The sequence below is a fragment of the Myotis lucifugus genome, unplaced genomic scaffold (assembly GCF_000147115.1).
Source record: "Myotis lucifugus unplaced genomic scaffold, Myoluc2.0 scaffold_373, whole genome shotgun sequence".
Taxonomy (NCBI): domain Eukaryota; kingdom Metazoa; phylum Chordata; class Mammalia; order Chiroptera; family Vespertilionidae; genus Myotis; species Myotis lucifugus.
The window spans coordinates 850,150-872,401 of NW_005871421.1; the positions used below are offsets into that span (position 1 = coordinate 850,150).

A 22,252-nucleotide genomic window follows, 5' to 3' on the forward strand; every position below is an offset into this window, starting at 1 on the left:
ACCCACATTTCACAGATGTGGGAAGTGGGGTTCAGAGAGGCAGGCCACTGGCCTGTGTGACTGCACAGTCCCCTGAAGCACAAGGCCACCAAGCCTCTGAAGACCCCAAATCACCCCTGAACCCAGCAGTTGACTACCAGTCATGGAGGGGACACCACCTCAGCTCAGGTTTGGGGGATAAAAGACCAAAGAGAAGTGATGTCCCCACAGTCCCCTAAATCCAGGGGGTCAGGTTTCCTGGGGGCTCCCAGCGGGGCCAGCTTCCCGGGTTAGAGCGGGCATATAGCTGAAGGAGGAGGACAGGCAGGGGTTCCAGTGGGCCGCTGACCTCGGCGCGCTGGGCCATGGTGCTGGCCCCCACCGTGTAGATCTTCCTTGCTCCAGCTTGGGCGGCAAAAAATGACACTTGTCCTTGAAGTCCGCGTGGTTCCGCAGTAGCGCACGCTGGTAGGTGCCTGCCTCACGTAGTCCTGCATCATGTTCTGCTGCTGGGACAGGTGGCCATAACACTGGAAAAACTGCTCGGTGGACTCCCGTCCGCTCGCTGAACACCGCCCGTTCCAGGGTATGGACCCGGCAGGACTTCAGGGTGTTGTAGAAGGAACAGAAATCATGGGGTGTAGCGAACTGGATGAGGCCGCTGTTGCAGCCCAGGGTGATGAGGAAAGGATGCTTGCCCACGCGGCTGCACTCCGTCTCACGGGACACTGAGCACTTGAATGCACATATAACTTCATGGCTGAAGAGGGCGATGCCTGCCGACTCCGGGCCGGCGCTGCTGCTCCGTGTGCCGCTGGATCTGGCCATTCGCGTCCCCAATGGTGAGGAGGCGTCACTGGGGAACGTGGACACAGTCGCACAGGGCCCCACCTGTTTCCTTACTCCTATCTATTCCCTTTTATCTCCTCTCCCTGCCCCTCATAGGCAATCATTCTAATGAGTTTAATGTGTATTATTCGTTTGTGTTCTTGCAAGACATGTCTTCTTAGGGCACATTTGCTTTTTCCATTAAAATGTTTTACGTGGAAAATTTCAAAAGGCACAAATTGAGAATATTATAATGAACTCCTACGGACCGTTTACCCAGATTTGACCATTACATCTTGCTGATACTTCATCTAGCCCCTGTACTCTTTTGGAGGAGGGCTGGAGTTTTTAAAAGCAAATCCCAGACATAATGTAATTTCTCCTATGAAGGCCTCATTATCTGCCTCTAATTAAAACACCCAGCGTATGCTATGGTAATATTATCTGATACTTATAGTCAATTTTCCCCTAGGTTCTTGCAAATATCTTTTTACACTTGGTTTCTTCTAATTTATGTAAATTGTGTTGTAGAGCTCATTGTTTCTAACTTTTTTCACTAAGTGCTATGTTACTGTGTCATATCTAACAACTGAGTAATACTCCATAGTATGCAACCACCATATTTTTCCGATTCATCTCTGAATGTAGGGCATCAGGTTACCTCCAACTCCCCACCATTGTATACAAGGTTGAAATTAGCATCCTTATGTTGATTATTAATGCCCTAACAGATCCATGTGAGAATTTGGGAGGGTATAAACTCAGGGTGAAATTGTTAGGTTGTTCTCTAGAAACCAGTCCATCCTTCCACCTATAGCTGTGAAAACAATAACGACTATCTGTGCAGGAGATGGAGAGCTATCATCATTACCTCTTCAGTCTTATATTTTGTCAAAATCAATGTTTTTTTAAAATATATTTTATTGATTTTTGACAGAGAGGAAGGGAGAGGTATAGAGAGTTAGAAACATCGATGAGAGAGAAACATTGATCAGCTGCCTCCTGCATGTCCCCTACTGGGGATGTGCCCGCAACCAAGGTACATGCCCTTGATCGGAATTGAACCCGAGACCCTCCAGTCCGCAAGCCGACACTCTATCCACTGAGCCAAACTGGCCAGGGCAACATTAATGTTTTTACCTTTCACTTTTAGGTCTGTAGTTTCATTTTGAGCAGTGCTGTCCAAATAGAAACATGTGAGCCATATACATAATTTAAAATTGTCTAGTAAACACATTTAAAAAGTAAAATGAACTTTAATACTTTTGAAACCCAATATAGCTAAAAGATCATTTCAACATATAATCAATATAAAAATTCATTTTTGTTTGTTTTTGTTAATCCTCACCCAAGGATATTTTTTCCATTGATTTTTAGGGAGAGTGGGAGAGAGAGGGGAAGACAGAGAGAAACATCGATATAAGAGAAACACATCGATTGGTTGCCTCCTGTACGAGTCCCAACCAGGGCCTGGGCCGGGGAGGAGCCTGCCCTTGACCAGAATCGAACCCCGGATCCTTTGGTCTGCAGGCCGACGCTCTATTCACTGAGCCATATCGGCCAGGGCAATATAAAAATTCTTTTTTTTTTTTTTTTTTTTTTTTTTTTTTTAGTTATCATTTTTTTTTTTTTTTTTTTTTATTTATTTTTTTTTTAATAATAATTTTTATTTCTTAAAGTATTACAAATAGTATTACATATGTCTCCTTTTTTCCCCCCCCATTCCCCCGACCCCTACCCCCCGCCCCCCCGCCCCGTGTCTTGTGTCCATTGGTTAATCTTATATGCATGCATATAAGTCCTTCAGTTGGTCTCTTAATCCCCCCCCCCAACCCTCCCCAGGCTTCCCACTGTAGTTTAACATTCTGTTCAATGTTGCTCTGCTTCTGTATCTACCCCTGTTCATCAGTAATATAAAAATTCTTAATGAGCCCTGACTGGTTTGGCTCAGTGGATAGAGCGTCAGCCTGCGGACTGAAAGGTCCCAGGTTCGATTCCAGTCAAGGGCATGTACCTTGGTTGCGGGCACATCCCCAGTAGGGGGTGTGCAGGAGGCAGCTGATCCGATGTTTCTCTCTCATCGATGCTTCTAACTCTCTATCCCTCTCCCTTCCTCTCTGTAAAAAATCAATAAAATATATTTAAAAAATTCTTAATGAGATATCTTAACTTCTTTTTTTCCTCTTCAGTCTTTGAAATCCAGTGAGCATTTTGCACTTACAGCACATCTCAATTCAGCTAGCCATATTTCAAGTGCTCAGTAGCCACATGTGGCTTGCAGCTGCTGTATTGGACAGCACAGATCCAGCATTCACCCTTGGAGATGGTATTAGGTAAAAATGTAAACATATTTTTAAAAATAATTACTCCATTTTTATGCCCATATTTCCCCATTGATATGTGGTGCCCACATTATTGTATTTTTGTGCTCTAACCTGTCTCACATCCCTCACTGCTCCGTACCATTCTGTCTTCTTTCCCGGAACTTTTCTTCCACTCAGATCTAACGTGTCTCCCAAGACTTACTTCCTGACCGTAGGCTTATTATCTTCCATGTCCTGTCCTTGAGGCTTCATGCACTCTGGTAGCTTTCGCTGCCATGTGTATGTACGTGACGCCCAAACCCCACTTTCATCCCTTTTCCATTCACAATGACTGATTGCACCATTCTGTAGGACCCTCACTTACCTTTTATACATTAAAATGATAATTGCTCCATTAATTTCTCACCCCCATATACATTTCCTCCTAAATTTTCCCATTATTGCTTTCCTCCCAACCCCCAGGCCTGCCTTCTTAGTGCGTAAATACCCAGATTCCCTGAACATTCCGCAATGCTGACTTTTCCTTCATATAATGGGGATTTTACAGTTGTACCTGAAGAACAAGAGGTTACAGTGGTGATGTATTCTTCCATTTAGTCCATGACAGATTGTTTTAGTTATATTTATCTACATGTTTACTATGGATATTTCCAAATCTAATTTTCTTAAGAGAAAGGGATATTCTGTGGGCCATCTGGTCTACCAGATCGCATGGTTGGAAGCCATTCTGGGGCTGTGGTGTACTAGTCCTGGGCCTGCACACACCTGACCCTGTCTTTGTCATGACTGATGATAGTCAGGGGTCTGCTCAACCAAGGCCCTTAGCCAATTATGCTAAAGATAGGGCTGCTTTCCTATAAAGACCTTCTCTGAGCCCCCAAAGAAATGGTTGTGTGTGTGTGAATGGGAAACAATGAAAGAACAAAGGTTTTCCTGTAGGAGGCCACGAAGGCAAATACTATTTGCTCTGAAACCTCCAATTACCAGGCCAGAGTCAAGGGGGAATCCTTTTTTTTTCTCTACTTCACTAGGTCTAGAATATTCCCGTTTGTGTATTTATACACTTAGGATGTACTTTGTGGCTTCTCAAGGTATTGTTATTCTATTTCAGTGGACTTGGAACTTACAACTTATCTGATCCCTGTCCGAACATCCTGGATCTTCTCATTTGGGGAGGAGACAGGAGGTGGGATCAGTAATCACCCCCTATGTGCCATATTCTCCAGTTGGGCTGAGCATGGCTGAGACTAGGTTGTGGCAATGCTCTTCAATCTTTCCAATTTTGTTTTTTTAGTCTTTTGTTTTTGAAAACAGTTGAGAGAATCACAAGTGAAGACTGCTGTACACCAGGGAAATAGTCGTTCACTGCTTGTTCACATCATTCTGACCCATGGTGAACTTCTTTGGTCTAAAAGGAGGCTTGACATTGGTCAAACTGGAGGTCATTCTCATGGGAAAATTAGACCAAGGTATGGAGGCTCTCAAAATAATGTGGTTCTTTGAGGGCTTGGAGGCTGGGACAGAATGGAAACCGGACACATAGGAGACTGGAGCCAAAGGGGAAAACATGGGCACAGGCAGGGAGCTTGTGGTCAGGAAAGCAAAGACACCATGAGGCAGTAAGAGAAGCTGAGCTGTTTAATCACCTCCTTGGCCAGACTCAATCAAGGCTGTGGTTGACCCTGAACAACTCACACCTGGAAGCCATTAAGAGTCGCTGGAGATGGAGTGGCCGCTTGAGTCAGAGGATGAAGGAGGATGGAATGGGGAGCTTCGGTGTCTCTGACTCCATCATCCGGCCACCTTGCCCCCAGGTCCTGCTTCAGCTCTTAGAGGTTCCTGGCTGGTCCCCAGGGGCAAGACACCAGACAGCGTGCCCTAGCTGTGGTGGGAGAATGACCCTGAGGCAGGGGCAGCCATTCCCCACGTGGCCTACACTGAGGGTGCGGCACTGTCCGCACTGTGGTGGGAATCCAGGTTTAAGGCTGGGGAAGAGGGGAGTCGGGGGAGTAGGATCGGGGGTTGCCTGGGTCCCACCACCAGTCCGGAATTAAATAGCAGAAGAGAAGGGTTGTCCATGGGAACACTGACTTGTCCCCAGAGACAGTTCCTGGTGATGGGCTGACCTTGGCAACAGACCCTAGCAGCAGGCAGTTGTCCTGACGAGGGTGGTCCCAGTTGACAGTCCCTGGCAGTTTCCTGAACAAAGGGAGGAGCTAGCCGGGGAGTCGTGCCCCCAACTACTTATTCTTCTTGAAGAAGCTGAAGCGCTTTTCTCGCTCTCGTTCTCTGCCGTCCTTGCTGCGAAGTACCACGGGCCCCTCAGCCCCGACCGGTGACACTGGGGGCATTGTCATGGCCCGGGTCATGCCCCGGGTGGCACTGGGCACCGTTGGCTCTTCAGGCTCTCCAGAGGCAGAGGACGCAGTGGCAATGGCTGCATTCACCACCCGCAGCCACGAGCTCATCTCTGCCTACAGGGAGCATGGAGACAACTGGTCAGCTTCAAGGGCGCTGTGCTGAGGCCTCCGGCCTGTGGACAGCGGGGAAGCTTGGGAGGAGGCGGCAGAAAAATGGTTTGACTATTTCATGTCATTGGAGAAAAAGGCCCCTTAAGACAGGGAACATGTTTTGGTGTGGCCTTCACAGGCATCCAGGTGGCACACTGGGGGCTGCCTGATTACGAAGAATGAGACACTTAAGGAAAAAGAGAGCAAAGGGGAAGAAAGGAGAATCTACAATTGGAGGGTTCTAAGAATGGCAATGGGAGAGAGGGGTGTGGGCGGAGAGGGGGCAGCTCACCTCATCCTTGGCTTGGAATAAATATTCTTTTCCATCCTGTAAGCTGTTGGGAGAGAGAGAAGCCTCAGGACAGAGCAGAGAATCGGGAGTGGCCCCATCAGTGCTGGTAGGAGTTCCATCATCAGCCAGAGGCCAGGCTAGAGAACATGCCTGCTGGGGCCCTCGGAGCCAGGTCAGACACCTCTGCACATCCTCGTCTCAGGACTGTGCGAAAGCAATGCTTCTTGATTGGCTACAGAGGACCAGGGTGACCTCACTTCCACCCCAGGCCATGCCTCCAGCTCTGGTGCTTGCTGGCGGCAGGGGCAGGCTCCCTGGAGGCAGGGGAATGCCAGCACCCTGTGCTCAGATATCCCATCCAGGACAATTTTTCAGCCTGACATGGTCAGCCATCAGGCCTGAGTCCTGGAGCTCCTGCTCCCCTTGGTGTGAAATATAATGTACCCCCTGGCTCCCCACTTCTCCCATCTCTCCACCTGTCCCCAGATGCCGCTCTGACTCCCCATCCCATCCTGAGGGTACAGTGCTGTTCCTACCCCAGCTTGAAAACATGTTTGCGCTTCCGATAATCAAAGGCGACACTGCCCTGGGCCCTGGCCAGGCTGACAGGCACTTCTCCGTGGTATGGCACTCCCGTGCTGGCTGCCTTCACATCCTTGTAGAAACCAAGGCTCCCATGCCGCAGGACACAGTACACATTCTGCCATGACCTGGGAGGGACATGGTGCAGGTGATGAATCGAGACAGGCCGACTGACCAGCTTTCATGGGGCTGGGAGCCCCGGGGAGAGCGTGGGTGTTCTAGGATTTCCAGTGCCACTCTGTTCGTAGGCCTGTCATTTTACACCCTCCTGGCCTTCGGGAGGCCCCACTCTGCTCCTGAGTCCTACCCCTTCCCTAGAGGACGCTCCTCCTGCAGGGCACCCCCCACTCCTCCCCATCTATTTAGCAAGAGGTTCTGGGGAAGCCTCTTCAGAGGCAGGGACTGGAGAGGCCACAGCACTGAGGCCAGACCCGCTACCTGTTGGCAGCCTTCTTGCCGAAGGCCTCCATCTCCTGCTTGCGGCACAGCATCCCCTCCATCTGTTCCTGGGCAGAGAGCTCTGGGCCTCGAGAGGGCAAGGTGGCAACCCGGGCTGACTCAGATGACCTGCTCTGGGGCAGGACAGGAGGGGCCGAGCCCTGTGTCCGGGTCTGCCTCTCTCCCTGGGGCCCGTTGGTCTCGTCTCCTGGGCCAGACGCCTGTGGGGAAAAGAGTCTGTGTCAAAGGATGAGGGGGCCGATAACTAGCCTGGATGTCAGAAGCTTGAAGTCCACGAGCTGGGCTTTCTGCCCCCAAATGTCCTTCGAGCCTCTGCCCTCTCCTGACCTCAGTGTCCCCACCACCCAGCGCATACCCCTCTTCGTCCCTCCAGATATCAACACCCACACCTCCAGGAGGAACTCACAGGCCCTTCTGGGAAGCTGCCCTGCTCAAGTCTTTGTTGTTCCAACAGGGGCTACAAGGACAAGAAGCTTTAAGAGTATGTGCAGGGCACGGGGCTGAAATTCTGATAGGGTACAGGGGCGTGGGGCTCACCTGGGGGGACTCTCCGTCTGTGCAGACTCCGTTAATGCTGGCTGCCTGTGTGGGTGCTGGTAGCCGGGGGTGGGCTCTGGAGCGGCAGATGACACAGAATAATGTAAGTCCTTGGGCTGCTTAGCTTCAGCCTCCTCCTCCTCCCCAGATGCCCCCGCTCGCACCCGTCCCAGGACGCATCAGGAGCCGTCTGGCCGTCCACAAGGACCCCTCCGGGCAGACTGGCTGTGGGCTCTGGAGCAGGGGGCTGTTTCCTCCGCTCCTCCTCTTCCCTCTTTCTTTTCCGCTCCTTCTCCTGCTCCTCCAACTGTCAAAACATTCTGAGGTCAGAGCATAGAACAGGGGTCCTCAAACTTTTTAAACAGGGGGCCAGTTCACTGTCCCTCAGACCGTCGGAGGGCCGGACTATAGTTTAAAAAAAAACTATGAACAAATTCCTATGCACACTGCACATATCTTATTTTGAAGTAAAAAAACAAAACGGGAACAAATACAATATTTGTATTTGCATGTGGCCCGCGGGCCATAGTTTGAGGACCCCTGGCATAGAAGGTCTCATATAAAAGGACCAGGGAGGTGGGGAAGATGAAATGTCTCAGCTCTGGTCTGCGGACACAGAAAGGAAACTATAATTCCATGAGAAGAAACGGGGGAGGAGGTGTCTCACAGCGTCACTCGGGGGAATGACGACTCCTAAAGCTGTGGTGACAACATGGCACTCTTGGCTCACATCTGGGAGATGCTGGTGCAGTGGGAGGAGGGGAACTGTCTTCTTCCAGCGAAAGGGAGCACAGGCCACAGGCCCGGGGTAGCGGGACGGGGCGGGCATCCCCGGGGTCCTGTGGCCCTCACCGCGGTGAGCTTCTCCAGCGCACTGAAACGCTCCTCCCAGGCCACTGCTGACTTCTGGAAGGCCTCGTGCCGCTTGATGAGGTTCTCGACTTCATCAACTGTGCAACCCAGCTCGGCACTTCGCACCAGTGGCTCTTGGCTGCACAGCCAGGCCTCCGCCATACCTGCGTCTCTTCCAAACACGAGCACCTCCAAAACTGCAGGGATGGGGGCGGGGATCACAGGAAACGGCAGGTCAGAGTGGACATCGGCAGAGCACTGTAACCATGTCAAGAATAGGGCACAGAGAACGCTACTGCCCCAAAGCAGGCGCACAGGGCAGAGCCAAGGGCGGGAGCCTCGAACTCCATGCCCAGGATTCCTGGTCTGACTCTGGAAACTACAGGATTCAAGACCCCCAGCCCCTCCGGGCAGGCCTGGCACCCTCACCAAGCTGGAGCCAGTCCATCTTCTCCTGCCACTTGTCTGCGGTCTCCTGGCGCCGTGCCTGCAGCTGAGACAGCTTCTCTGAGATCTAGGGGGGGGGGGGGGGGAGGCAGAGATGCGAGTTAGCACCCTGCTGGGCTTTTCGGAGACTCTGGGGGACTGACACAGGGGAACTAGTGATTTCTGATTTCAAGAGGCAGACAGTTCTGGGCAGGGGGACGGGGGGAGGGAGATGGAAGGGGACTCCCTGAACAGCACTGAGGGGAGAGAGAGTGAAAGGTTTCTGTAAAGAAAGGATGAGGAAGCAGAAAGACTCAGGGGAGAAAACTCTGCCATAAGGATGACCCGGTTGTGTCCAGGCCTCGCCCACCTCCTCAGCTGCATAGTGGCTCCTGGCGAGCAGCCCCTGCCCCATGTCGATGCAAGAGGAGAAGCGGTCGGCCCTGGCCTCGATCTCTGCTTTGATGCCCTGGTGGTTCTTGATAACCATGTCTGCGGAGGACACATCCCTGGGGGTACAGAGACCACATCACAACCCTGCTGCCCAGGACCCTTTCCCAGCCACCAGCTCCCAACCCCTGTAGGCCACGGGCACCGCGGCCTCACCGGGGCCGCTCCTGGGCATCCATCTGCAGGTTCACCCCGTCCATCCACAGCATCAGCTCCCGGACAGCCATGAAGAAGCGGAACTTGTCCGTCGTGTCCAGCAGCAGCTGGCGGCGGGCAGCAGAGTTTCCCTGAAGCTGGGCCCAGGCCTCCGTCACAGCCTGCATGTGGCGGCCGATCTCCTCGGCCTTGTCTCCGGCGTAGGCCTTCTGCAGCCGGTGGCCATCGTCCTGCACCTGCTGGACCTGCAGGGCCCAGCTCCGAGTCAGGCAGAGCTGGAGACTCTGAGGAGCTGCAGTCTCCTCCCCCACGCCCCACCCTGGCCTCTGCTCGCCCGGCCTGCCCATTTACCAGCTAGAGGAGCAGAGGAGGAGCAGGGGGTGGGGGCTGGGAAAGATGACAGCTGGTGCTCAGAGTAAGCTTTGTCATACTCTGCCCTGTTGGGTCCCAAGTGGGAGCCTGGGCTTAGCCTGGGGAGCAGCCCTTTAGAAGGGCGACTAGCCAGTTGGGCTTTCAGAGGCTTGTCTAAGACATGAGAGACCCCCGGAATGGCTAGAATGAGATTTTCCGCCTGAAAGAGGTATTGGATGGGGGTGACTGGGTTTAAATGGTTGCAGGAAGGATCTTTGCTTGGTTTGTGTGGGTCTAGAGCTCTAGTTGGGTGGGCCCAATAGCTGGATTTTAGTCCAACGTGAAGAATACTCTAGCCTTTGGGACCATGTGACAATGTCACGGCCCTCAGGAGGCTTGTCATTGAAGGTGTGAATGTGGTGGTGAGATGTCCTCTGGCAGAGATGTTTACGTAGAGCAATTCCACCTCATCCCTAAGTGGCCTTCCAGAGGATGCCAACCCCGGCATTTCTGAGGGGCCCCCTGGCCTTTTCTACCAAGTCCCCTCCAAGCCACCCCTGACCTCACTTGCTGAGTCAGACCTGGGCGCTGAGGGCCTGGATGTCGTGCTCGAAGGCACAGTGCCGGCGCTGCAGGGCTTCGGCCGCGTTGAGGTCTCGGCCGGTCCCATCGGGAAGCTGCTGCTGCTTTTGCTGCACCCGCGCCAGGGCCTGGCGGGCCCCGTGCAGGAAGCGCTGTAGCTCATACGCAGCTGCCAGCACCTGACCCCGCGTGTCCAGCAGCTCGAGCAGGTCAGCCCAGGCCTCGTTGAGGCTGTCCTTCCACTCGGCCACGGTGGCCCGGGCGGCATGGCCCCCGTCGATGAGCCCGTTGGCCAATGCGTTGGCACTATCCACGCGCTCCTGGCCGATGGTGCTCGTGTCCCGGGAGAACTCTCGGAATTTGTCCCGGAGCATCTGGTGGAGGGAACAGGTGCACAGACAACTCTGACTCTGGCCCCTGCCTAACAGGACGGGGGGGCGGGGGTGAGTCTTCTCTCCCCTGGGCCACACGGACCAAAATAGGCTTCTCCAGCTGGGCTAAGCCCGAGAGCAGATGCCAGTGGTTCCCAGTGACCCTGGATCTGATGAACACCCAAGCCCTCAACAAGGCAGTGGGGGCGCTTGCAACCTTCAGCCTACAGACAGGGGTACCTTACACTGCCTAGTTCTGTTGGAAAAGAGTGATTGCTAATTTCCTTTCCACCCAGTTCTGTGCACAGCCTCAGTCCTCCTTTCTGCACAATTCTTCAACTTAAATACCTCAAAACCCAGGAGGACAGTGCTGCTCAGCCTGGTCTGCATCCACCCCGTGCTGCCCGCGCAGGATGGGGCCCTAGTCTCCCCGGGGGGCCTCTACTCGCCCAGGAGCTGACCGGCGGCTGGTGTCCTCTCCGCCCTCACCGTCACGTGCTCGTAGTCCTGGCCCAGCTCGTGGGAGGCTGCCACCACCTCGCGCTCCTGGATCCACTGCTCCAGGTCATCCAGCTCACGGCGCAGCTGGCACAGCCTCAGGTGCTCCTGCAGGCGCTCCCGCCGCTCTCCGGCCAGCTCCTTCAGGCCAGCGTACAGCTTGTCCACCTGGGCTTGGCGGATGGATATCCGTGTGCTGTGGGGGAGGGGGAGCGGCCCAGCACTTAGGATCCCCTGCTCGGATCCCCAGCCTGCCCCGTAGAGTCCTGTCCCTCTTAGCCAACCAACGGCACCTTCCTGGACGGATCTGTGTGCACGTACACGGGAGGCTCCATGATCCCTGCACCTTCTTGAGCTGCTCCCCTCTCCCCCAGGCGCTGGGTCCCCTGATGCCGCCGTGCTCACCTCTCTGGGTGGTCGTGGTCAATCATGTCTTGGCTGCTGGCTGCCAGCTGGTGGATGGTCTGGGCGTAGTCAGCCAGGGCTTGCTCCAATACCTGATGCTTCTTCACCTCGGCCTGGGCGCTCAGCTCATCCTGGGGACCAGACAGTGGGCATCAGGGAGGGTCACGGGGAGGAGAGAAGCAGGTGACAGCCTGGCTCTGCCCTGGCCCTCACCTTGGCTTTCTCCTGGCCCATCATGTGTAACTCCTGCTCCCCCATCCAGGCCTCGGCCTCGGCGGCATCTCGGTAGAACTGCTGGGCTCGCAGGGCCTCTTCGAGTCGCTTCCCTCGAAGCTCCAGCTCATGGCTCAGGCGCTTCCACATTTCCTGTAGCTCAGCCAGCTCCGGGCCTGCCGCGGCCGCACCCAGGGCACGCTGCCGCTCCCTGAGGTCCGCAATCCGTGGCTCGTGGCCTTGTATCTCCTTTTGCAGCGTCTGTCCCCAGCAGCAGAAGAGCACACACTGAAAAGCTTGCTAAGGGACCCCCTTACACCTACTCAACGTCAACCCCCTCACACTCTTGCTTCTCCTCCTTCCTGAATCCTCTGCACTTCCCCTCCCTTCCGGCCCAAGGATGTGGTGGTAAAGCCCCTTCAATTCCATGATCTTCTCCTGAGGGAACCCACCCTCCGCGGCGAGCGAAGGCCAACCATGAAGTCTAGGGTCACACACAGCATCGAGGGGGAGCCAGAGAACCCCCAGGTCTTAAGAAAAACCATCTCCCTGTCCCAGGAGACTCTTGGGACCTTGCCTTTTGCCTTTCGCCTCTGCCTCACCTGGTTTTTCTTCATGAGGAGCTGGACACTGGGCAGGTCCTTGCCATGCTCCCTGGAGCTGGCCATGGGCAGACGCTCCGTCACCCACAACTGAATGAGAAAGGAGGGGTGAGTGGAGGTCCGCAGGGCAAAGTAGAAGCTGGGAGCTGGAGAGCGGGTCAGCTGGGGGGAGGGGTTCTAGGGCTCCTGGTGTGTGTGCAGGAAACGACCATCTCTGGTTCTGGGGAAAAGGGACTTCCAGGGCATCCCCAAGTGTCCCTAGAGGGCTGGTTTTCAATGCCAAAGGGGAGGAGAACACGGCCGGCATTTCCCCAGCGCAAGGCAGGGGGCAGTTGGCTGTGGGGACGACGCTACCGGATCCCCGACCCTAGGGACTCACGATCTCGTCCTCCACATCCCGGTGGAACTGGTGCTGCTCGCGGGAGGCCTGCAGGCGCTGGCAGCGCTCCCTCATGGGCTGGCACAGGGCCCTGAACTTCTCCTCCACAGCCCGCGAGGTCCTCTCCACCTCCCCGGCACCCTGGTCTTCCTGGGCCAGAGCTTTGGCCTGGGCCTGGATGGCCTCCACCTCCTTCTCCCGCACGGCCATCTCCCGTTCCAGCATCTGCCGACCCCCAAGAGGAAGATGTTATCACCGGCTTCCACCATCAACCTCAGAGGGGACCCTGGTCAATATCAAGCCCCTCGTGATTACTTACCCTGGGCTCAGCCCAGGGAGAGCATCCCTCCCGGCCTAGACAGTGGACCTCAAGCTTTAATATACATAGGAGTCCGGGGAAGGGAGCCCTGATAACGGTGCCAGTTAGCAATCCATTGCCTCTCAGTCCCAAATCCACCTTTCCTGCCCTGTTGGAGACATGAGAACTGGACCCTGGAGCTATTTCTCCTTCGCCAGCTGGTGCAGTGCTGGGCCCTGCCAGTAGAGGGTGATGGAGGGACACCACAGGCACAGAGAGGGGGGCTTCTGCTTTTGGCTTTTCTCCCAGCGCCTACGCAAAACTGCCCACGGTGTCCAGGAGACCCAGTGGCTATCACCCCCCAGCAGGTTTCCCTGGCATCAGTGACGACGTCCTGCTGGCCAGCTTTGGCCTGCCAGCTTCACACCTGCTCTGGCCCGTGATCCCCAGCAAATTCCCAATGTCATTAGCGGGCCTCTGCCCTCGCCAAAGAGTTCCAGAACTGAGCCTTGGGGTGTCTGAGAACGGCCTCCCCAATCTCCAGAGCTACAGGCTGCCTCTCCCGTCTCCTGCACTCATCACTCCAGCAAAGGCTCCCGCGCACCTGCTGCTTCTTGAGCAGAATGTTGACGCTGGTGAGGTCCTTGCCGTAGTCGTCCGAGTGCAGCTGGGCCTGCAGGCTCAGCAGCCAGCTCTCCAGGGCAGAGCAGCTCTGGGCAAACAGCTCTGCCCGGTTGGCATCGAAGAGGCTGCGGGCCTTGGCCTGGGTGGTGGTCTCCAGCTCATCCCAGCGCCTGTGCAGGTCCTCCAGCTTCTCCGACACCAGGGCTTTCAGCTCTGGCTTCTCGAGGCTCAGCTCCCGCCCTTCCTGGGTGGTGGGGCAAAGAAGAGTAAGTGTCAGAATTAGAGACCACAGCGCTGTACAGGCCAGAGAACTAAAGGGCAGCAGGGACCTAAGTGTGAGCAATAATTCCGAGTTCTTGTGTGTCCTCCTTAACATGCTCTTCTCGAAGGTTTGGACCCCCCTCTAAACTTCCCTACCTCGCTGCTGATCACACTCAGCTCCCCTTCAAGGTCCAGCTCAAATCTCATCTCAACTAAGGAGCCTCTGCGATCTCCTCTAATTCGAGTTCCCTAGTGCTTGCCGTTTCTAGTGTTACATCGCACGTGGTCTTGTGTTATTTGTTATCGTTTCATTTTTCTCAGCTCCTCACCCCTCACCTGACCTGTGGCAAGCGAATCTCTCCTGTCCCCCCACTCCCAGCCTTTCTGCTGGAGGGCTTTGTTTCTGGGGAGGTGAGGGACGCAGAGTCCCTCGACCTGCAGGCAAGGCAGTGGCTCGAAAATCCTGAAGTGTTCACCACCGGCCTGTTGCAGAGGAAGTGCTGACCCTGCGGAGGAGTGTCATCCTGCTCTGGACCCCGGAATAGTTGTTGCGTTGACCCAAAACCGCAGTTTGGCTCCTTACTAATTTGTATTTTCTCAACGTTCTGGAGTCACTGTCCCATAGACCTAGAACGTTTGTTCCTCAGGGTAGGATTTCCCACCTTGGAAGGTTGGCATGGGAGGCCCCATGACCTCTGACCCTGAAAGAGCCACATCCCAAAGCCTGGGTCCTCCCTTCACTGTGGCTGGGACCTGTCCAGAGGAGCCCAGGGGTCTCGTCCTGCTGCCCCGTCGCCCCGCTCACCTTGTCCACCTTGTCCAGCCAGTCCTTATTGGCGGCCAGCTCCGCCATGAACGCCTGGTGCTTCTGCCACTTTGTGTGCAGGTTGCGGGCCTCGTCGTAGGACACGTCCTGGGCCGTCAGCATCTTCTCATCGATCCAGAGTTTCAGCTGCACAGGCACAGAGCAGGGATGGGGAAAGGCACGTACATCTCAGAGGGAGGGAAGAGCGAGGCATAAAGTGGGGGCAGGTGAGCTGGGAGAAGTGGCGGATGTGGGAGAAGCTGGGCGGGCTTCGCCTGCTCAGGGGACACGGCAATGGACTTGTTCTTGGCTCAAAGAGCCAGGGCGCCGTGGAAAGGATGGCTGGGCGTGTCGGAGGGGACCGGGGGAACTGAGCCTCACCTCATGACAATCTTGTAAGAAATGCTGCTGCTCTCGGTTGTCCCGAAGACGTCCCAAAAGCTGTTGCACTGCTTCTTGATTCTTCCTGTGTCTGTAACGACAGCCCCTTGTGAAACTCTTGAACTGGCTGTGAAGGGCTCATGACCCTCCAACTAACCCCGAAACCTCCAGTCCTCCTCCTCTGGGCACAGTGCCTTCCAGGTACCTTGTAGAACAGCCAGAGTCCGATCCAGCGCCCAGCTCCCCTGGGTGACTTCATTTGGCTCCCGTGAGGGAGGCAGAACTTCCCAGCCCATGGCTTAGGCCCTCTCTGACCACTGGGCCCTCCTTCCTCTACTTCTTGTCAGCCCCCCAGCCCCATCGGCCAGGCTGACCTCCGTGTTCTCCATCTTTGAGGCCACCCTGCTTTCACTCATTTCCCTCTCAAACCCTCCATCGGCCTCATCCTCATCATACCTCCTCTCGATGGAGTCCGCCTTCTCTCGGATCTTCTCAGCATGGATGTTGCCCTCAGACACCAGCTGCCGCCCGGCCTCCAGGAGCCCGCGGATCCGCTCCCCGTTGGCGTCCATGGTGCTCACGAAGTCTTCCAGTTTTTTTATGGTAGCGTCCGCAGCCTGCAGTGTCCCCGGCATCTCCGTGTGAGACAGAACGTATTCCTGTGTGGGAGGGGAGGTAGCCAGCTCGTTTCTCAAAGCAGAACTCAGTTCTCAGACACAGAGGCCACCCAGGGAGGGCAGGGCAGACCGCCCAGCCGTAGGTCAGGCGGGATGGTGCGTGACTGCGTGGAATCTCAGGAAGTTATAGGGAGCTGGGCTGGAGAAGCTTTAAGGGTCCAAATCCTATTCCACCCCCTTTCTAGCTATTGAGTCCGTTTCTTTAGTAATTATGTGACAAGCCAGCTTATGTCAATTTTGGTAAGTCATGGTCCATATTTTTCTAACATGTTCTTCCTGCCCATCCTGTTTCCTCAACTACCCCACCTGCTGCCGTATCCCTCCCCATCCACCTCTCTCCTTCACATGCCCCTGTCCCTACTTCCCGCTTCGTCCTGACTTATGCCCTGGGCTCTCACCTGGCTGCTGAGCACGCCCTCGGCCTGGCGAGCATCCCGCAGGAACCCCTGGAAGCCATGGGCCTGGGCCAGGCAGCCCTGCCGGCTCTCCCACATGCGGCCCAGCTCCTCCCAGCCGGTTCCCAGGGCTTCGAGTCGCTGCCGTAGGAAGAGGCACTGGGGATCGGCCTGGTCCCGGGTCACCTCCTCACCCAAGGCCCGCAGCCGGCTGTACTCGCTCTGGGCCCGCTCCACCTCTCCCCGCAGGGCTGCGTGTTGGGCCAGGAGGGCCTCTGCCTCAGGCAGGGTGGCCGGCCCTTCTTCAGAGGCCACAGCAGTCTGCGTGCGACCCAGCCAAGCCTGGAAGTCATCTAAGCTGCGCAGGAAGTCCTGCAGCCGCCGTGCCTCACCCAGCGACTCCTCTCGACGTCTCATGGTGGCCCTGAGGTCCTCCCAGCCAGCTTGCACCTCTCCAAGCCGGGCATGGATGGCAGAGCTTTGGGCAGGGTGGCCAGCAGCCAGGGCATTTGCCTCTCGAGTCAGTTCACCCACCCGGGTGGCGATGGCCTCCAGGTCCCGCTCGGTGCCGGCCAGCTTGCGCTGCAGTGCCAGCACCCCAGCCAGGTCATTGCCCAGGCCCTGGGTGGACTCGATGACCTTGGTCTTTTCTCTCATCCAGGCCTGGGTCTCCGTGCACTCCAGGTGGTAGTTCTGGATGCTCAGGGCTGATGTCAGAGCTGCCTTCTTGCCATCCGCCAGGGACCGAAACTGCTGCCACCTGAGAGTGGAGGGAGGGTCTGATGTGGAGTGGCTCAGCTTCCCGCCCTGTCCAGGTACATCTGGAAGCTTCTTCCCTGCCTCTCTCCCCCGACCCACTCCATCCTCTTGTCTCCATCTTGATTGCTCCCCGTCCAGGCTCCAGCCTCTTCACACGACCTTGCCCCCTTCCATCTTTCATTATTCCCCTACCCCCAGCATCTTCCAGACCACCTTCCCACCACATTTTTGACCTTCATTCCATGCCCTACAGAACTCTTCTGGCTGCCATCCCATCTGCTGTGTCCTCTCTCAGTTCCCTAGTCCCGCCCTCCAGCCACCTGTGGTTGAGCTGCTTCTGGGTGTTGACGATGCTGTCCTTGCCCGCGGGGTTGGCCTGCAGCAACTGCTCTGCAATGGTGTTCACGGCAGTAATTCGAGCTGCGAGGGCATTCATTTCTGGCTCCAGGGTCTCGAACCTGAGGGGGTGGCAGAGCCGAGTAAGATCGGCAGGAGGTGGTGATGCACCTGCAACCTCCCTAGACACCCATGGAAACTCCTCTCCGTCAGCATGAAGCTTGTTTATAGGAGCCTCTCACCTCTTCCCTACAAGGCTCATAGTCTCTGTGGGTCAAGGGGGAGTCCCCAACTCCCCTAAACAAGTAGAAAACGGTCGTCTCTAGAGTTGCTCAAAAAGATGTAAAAGTTAAAGGCCAGGAAGAGCTGCACAAGTTAACTAATCCTGGCACCGGGCCCCAGCCTTCACCAGAACCTACCTTAGTCCTCCGGGCCTTACTCCTTAGCTGGCTATCTGGGACCCATGTTAAAAATGAACTGGTAACCAAAAATATGTAACTGATAAAGATGTGAAGCATAATTTCTCCCAGGGACATTTTACATTCTCAGAGCTTGTCAGCAAACATTTTCCGTAAAGGGCCACATAGTAAATAGTTTAGGATTGTGGGCCATATGGTCTTTGTCACAAGTATTCAGCTCTGCTATCTTCGGATGATGTGTAGATGAATGAGTGTGGCTCTGTTCCAATAAAGCTTTATTTACAAACACAGGCTGTGGGCCGGATTTGGCCCAAGGGTTGTAGTTTGCCAACCCGTCATGGGATAATTTGAAAACTACTTTTAAAACCACCAAGAAATCTGACTATAGAGTGAGTAGTAGATGATAGTAAGGCATTGCTAATTTTGTTCTGTGTAATAATGATATTGTGGTTCTATAAAAAATACGACCTTTCTATATGATTTTAACATTTATTATTCTGTAAATCAAGCTACTTCATGAGGTCAATCAGTGTCTCTATCTAAAGATTTATAACTTCAAAGCCTTAGCTATTTTAAGTCCACACACACACAATTAAAAAAATAAGTTTAAGAATACTTCCTCATATTTCTTAAAGGATGCATCCTGGAGAATGTAGAGATGAAATGATAATATTGGGGATTGGCTTTTGAAAAGGAAAATGAATCCAATAGAGCAAGATATTAACAATTACTGAACCCGGGTGGAGGATATATAGGAGTTTGTTGCACAATCTTTTCTACTTTTGAGTATGTTTAGCAGTTTTCATTAAAACAACAAAAGACCAGACTCAAAGGGATATAGCAAGAGCAGGCAGTTTCCAGTGGGACAGGCCATGCCTCGCCCCAGCCCCCCAACTCACAAGGCCATTCCGGAGGGAGCCTGCAGGGGGCCTACCTTTGCTGCACCACCTCCAGGTCCTCCAGGCGCTCGGGCAGGGTGAGCCCGTTGAGCCACTGCTCCTTCTCCTCCACCCACAGCCCGCAGGCCCCGGCCTCGCTGAGCATGGTGTAGCGTGCCAGGGCCGCTTCCAGGGCCCTCGCTCGCTCGCCCGCCCGGGCCTGCAGCTCCTCGTAGTGCCGCTCCAGGGTGGGCACCCGGCCCTGCACCTCGGGTGTGCGGCTCAATGCCAGAGGCAGAGCGGCAGCCTGTTCCCTCAGGGCGTCCAGGGTTGGCCGGTGGCCTCGGATCTCCTCCTCCAGGGCCCGATGCTGCCGGGCCAGGGCCTGCGTGGAGAACTCGTCGTGTCCCAGCTCCGGGCTAGACACCAGGCGCAGCGCGTCCACCAGCCAGGCCTCCATGTCGTTTGCATCTGCCTGGAACTGGTAGAGGCTGGCGGCCTGGGCGAGCCGCTGGGCCCGCTCCTCCGCCAGAGCCTCCAGCCGCTCCCACTGGGCTTGGAGCTCAGCTGCCCGGGCAGCGGCCTGGCCTGCCCCAGGGTGGCCCTCGGCCACTAACTGCTGGCCCTGCTCCAGGGTGAGCTTCAAGGGCCCCAGCCGGCCGCTCATCTCGCCTCGCAGGGCTGTGTGCTTGTTGAGCAGGCGGAGAACACCTGTCAGGTCCCGGCCAGTTTCGGCTGAGGCCAGCAGGTGCTGCTGCTCTCGCACCCAGGCCTCGGCCTTCGCCCGCCTCCCAGAGGAAACGCCAGAGCGGGGGACTCCTCCAGACGGGCCCGCCTGGCGCAGCAAACTTGCACAGGGCCTCGAAGGTCTGCTCCAGGGTGGCCACCCGCTCTGACACCAGCTGCGGGTCGACGGTTTGTACTCTGAAAAAGTCACGGTGCAGGGGCAGAGTTGTAACGGGGCCCTCCTGTTGCCCATCCATCTCTGGTCTCAAACCCTCACTCTACTCCCTAGAGCTCCCTCCCTCGTTCTATCACCCACCATCCACCCATCATCCTTCCTGAACCCAGATTTTCCCAGTCTTGTTCTTCATGCTTCAGCTCATAATGCTCCTTCCCAGCCCCTCCCGTTTCCAGTTCCTCCCCCAGTTCTCACCCTTTCCTGGGTCACAGAAGCGCAGGGCAGAGGCACTGACAGCCCGCACCCTCTCAGCCTGCGCGGCGATGTCTGCTTCCACCAGCTCGTGTAGCTGCAGCAGGTCCTCCACTCCAGCCAGGTGCTTGCCCAGGTCCTGGGACTGCAGCCGGCCCTGCCAGGCACACCAGGCACATCGATGCCATCGGAGAGCCACCCAGGTCCCCTCACCAGGCCTCTTTCAGCCCCGCCACACACCTGTGCCACCCTCACTCCATTTTCCTGGGTCAATCGCACCTCCCGAACTCTCTGAGCGGCTCCTGTGTCACACCCAGGTGAACACACCTGCTCCCATCTGTGAGCCCTCACACACACAGGGACACCCCAGTACTGTCCTGGCACCCTGGCCTCTTTGTACTCAACTCGCCTCCTGTGGCAGGACCCTCTTCCTAAATCCTGCTCTGACTCATTTTCTCGGCCCCAGAATTATCACCTCCTATTATCATCAGCATCTAGTAATCTTCAGCACCTCTCCAGACCCCTCCTTATCCCCATCTGTCGCCTAGATCTCTGCAGCAGCCTCGAACCCGTTTCTCGGCTCCCCTCTGGCTGCCCACAGACCTTCACGTGGCCAAAGTGGCCTTTCTAAAAACCAAGTGGAATCACGTCTCTCCCCTTTTCAAAACCTTCTGATCACTTTTAAGACCCCATGGCACTATGATGTGTCTCTCACATTGATGTTTCTCTCTCTCTCTGTCTCTACCCTTCCCATCCACTCTTTCTAAAAATCAGTGGAAGAATATTCCTGGGGTGAGGATTAAAAAAAAAAAAAAAGCCCAGCCAGTGTGGCTCAGTGGCTGAGCGTCAGCCCATGAACCAGGAGATCATGGTTTGATTTATGGTCAGGGCACATGCCCAGGTTTTGGGCTTGATCTCCAGTAGGGGGCGTGAGGAGGCAGCTGATGGATGATTTTCTCATCATTGATGTTTCTATCTCTTTCTTCCTCTCCCTTCCTCTCTCTGAAATCAATAAAAATATATTTTTTTAAAAAGGCTCCATGTTACTATGAATAAAATCCAAACTCCTGCCTTAGCCGGTTTGGCTCAGTGGATAGAGCATTGGCCTGTGGACCAAAGGGTCCCTGATTCGATTCCAGTCAAGGGTACACACCTAGGTTACAAGCTCCTCCCCGGCCCGGGACCTGGTCAGGGCTTGTGCAGGAGACAACCAATCGATGTGTTTCTCACATCAATGTTTCTCTCTGTCTTTCCCTCTCTCTTACACTCTCCCTAAAAATCAATGGGAAAAATGTCCTCGGGTGAGGATTAACAACAACAAAAATAATAATCCAAACTCCCTGACCAGGCCTGTAAGGCCTCAGTGAGCTGAGCTGGCCACTGCCTTCCTTGTCCCATTCCCTGCCCCCGCCCCGTCCCCTCTCATGCTGAACACGCCAGGCTGCAACGGCCAGGGCCTTTGTTAGGTGCGCCGTCTGCCTGGGAATCTTCTCAGCTCTCCCTGTGCTGGCTCCTTGCACTATTCTGAGCTCAGCTTGAAGGCGTTTTCTCAGCGAGGCCTTCCAGACCACTCCCTCCACAGCCCCGCTTGTCTCCCCGGCGGTTTTATGTGCACCTGCTCTTTTGTTTGTTGATGGGTCCATGGTTTTATCCTCTGTCTCCTCCCACTAGAGCAGTGATGGTGAACCTATGACACGCGTGTCAGAGGTGACACGCGAACTCATTTTTTTGGTTGATTTTTCTTTGTTAAATGGCATTTAAATATATAAAATAAATATCAAAAATATAAGTCTTTGTTTTACTATGGTTGCAAATATCAAAAAAATTTCTATACGTGACACGGCACCAGAGTTAAGTTAGGGTTTTTCAAAATGCTGACATGCCGAGCTCAAAAGGTTCGCCATCACTGCACTAGAACATGAACCCATGAGGACAGGGACCTGTTTGCTCTGTTCATCTAACTGGGGACAGGGCCCTGCTCTGGAACATACTCTGTGAAGACCAGCCAAGCACGTGAGGGACTGTACCCCCAGAATCCCAATCACCGCACCTTCATCTCGTCCATCCAGTCCATGAGGTAGAGCAGGTCCTGAAACACCTTCTGCAGCTCCAGGTTGACGAGGAGCCGCTCCCGCCGGGCGGCCACCATCTGCCGCAGGAAGTCCCAGAGCCGCGCCACGTTGTGCTGCCGCGCGGAGATGCGCTTGATGTCGTGGTAGCGCTCGGCGGCCAGCTCAGCGGCCACGGCGTCCACAGCCTGCACCCGGCCGCTGTAGGCCACGATGTCCGTCTCAATGGCTTCATGCTTCCGCACTGCTGCCTCCACGGCCGCCAGCTCCAGCCCAAAGTTGTCCTGGGACAGGGAGGGAGGTTGGGAGCTCAGGAAGCTCTGCTCATCCCGCTACCTCCCCGCCCTCCCAACCCCGCCAGCACTTCGGCTGCAAGATGCCAACCCCATGAGGCGGCTCTC

General features: G+C 55.2%; 1 protein-coding gene across 1 annotated transcript in view; it reads right to left on the reverse strand.

Moving 5' to 3' along the window:
* Nucleotides 1-4,754: 4,754 nt before the first annotated feature.
* Nucleotides 4,755-22,252, reverse strand: part of SPTBN2 (spectrin beta, non-erythrocytic 2) — a 48,037-nt gene continuing 30,539 nt past the window's right edge. Inside the window, 28 exon segments of the mRNA XM_023765074.1 lie at nucleotides 4,755-5,605; nucleotides 5,934-5,976; nucleotides 6,470-6,643; nucleotides 6,954-7,174; nucleotides 7,381-7,431; nucleotides 7,512-7,587; nucleotides 7,676-7,818; nucleotides 8,364-8,560; nucleotides 8,793-8,877; nucleotides 9,160-9,298; nucleotides 9,396-9,640; nucleotides 10,328-10,702; nucleotides 11,189-11,393; nucleotides 11,603-11,733; nucleotides 11,816-12,076; nucleotides 12,418-12,507; nucleotides 12,797-13,021; nucleotides 13,699-13,962; nucleotides 14,785-14,931; nucleotides 15,166-15,256; nucleotides 15,622-15,824; nucleotides 16,241-16,997; nucleotides 17,317-17,454; nucleotides 18,686-19,407; nucleotides 19,409-19,542; nucleotides 19,545-19,553; nucleotides 19,786-19,939; nucleotides 21,833-22,135. Coding sequence (XP_023620842.1) covers nucleotides 5,372-5,605; nucleotides 5,934-5,976; nucleotides 6,470-6,643; nucleotides 6,954-7,174; nucleotides 7,381-7,431; nucleotides 7,512-7,587; nucleotides 7,676-7,818; nucleotides 8,364-8,560; nucleotides 8,793-8,877; nucleotides 9,160-9,298; nucleotides 9,396-9,640; nucleotides 10,328-10,702; nucleotides 11,189-11,393; nucleotides 11,603-11,733; nucleotides 11,816-12,076; nucleotides 12,418-12,507; nucleotides 12,797-13,021; nucleotides 13,699-13,962; nucleotides 14,785-14,931; nucleotides 15,166-15,256; nucleotides 15,622-15,824; nucleotides 16,241-16,997; nucleotides 17,317-17,454; nucleotides 18,686-19,407; nucleotides 19,409-19,542; nucleotides 19,545-19,553; nucleotides 19,786-19,939; nucleotides 21,833-22,135 — 5,817 coding nt within the window. The 3' untranslated portion in view covers nucleotides 4,755-5,371.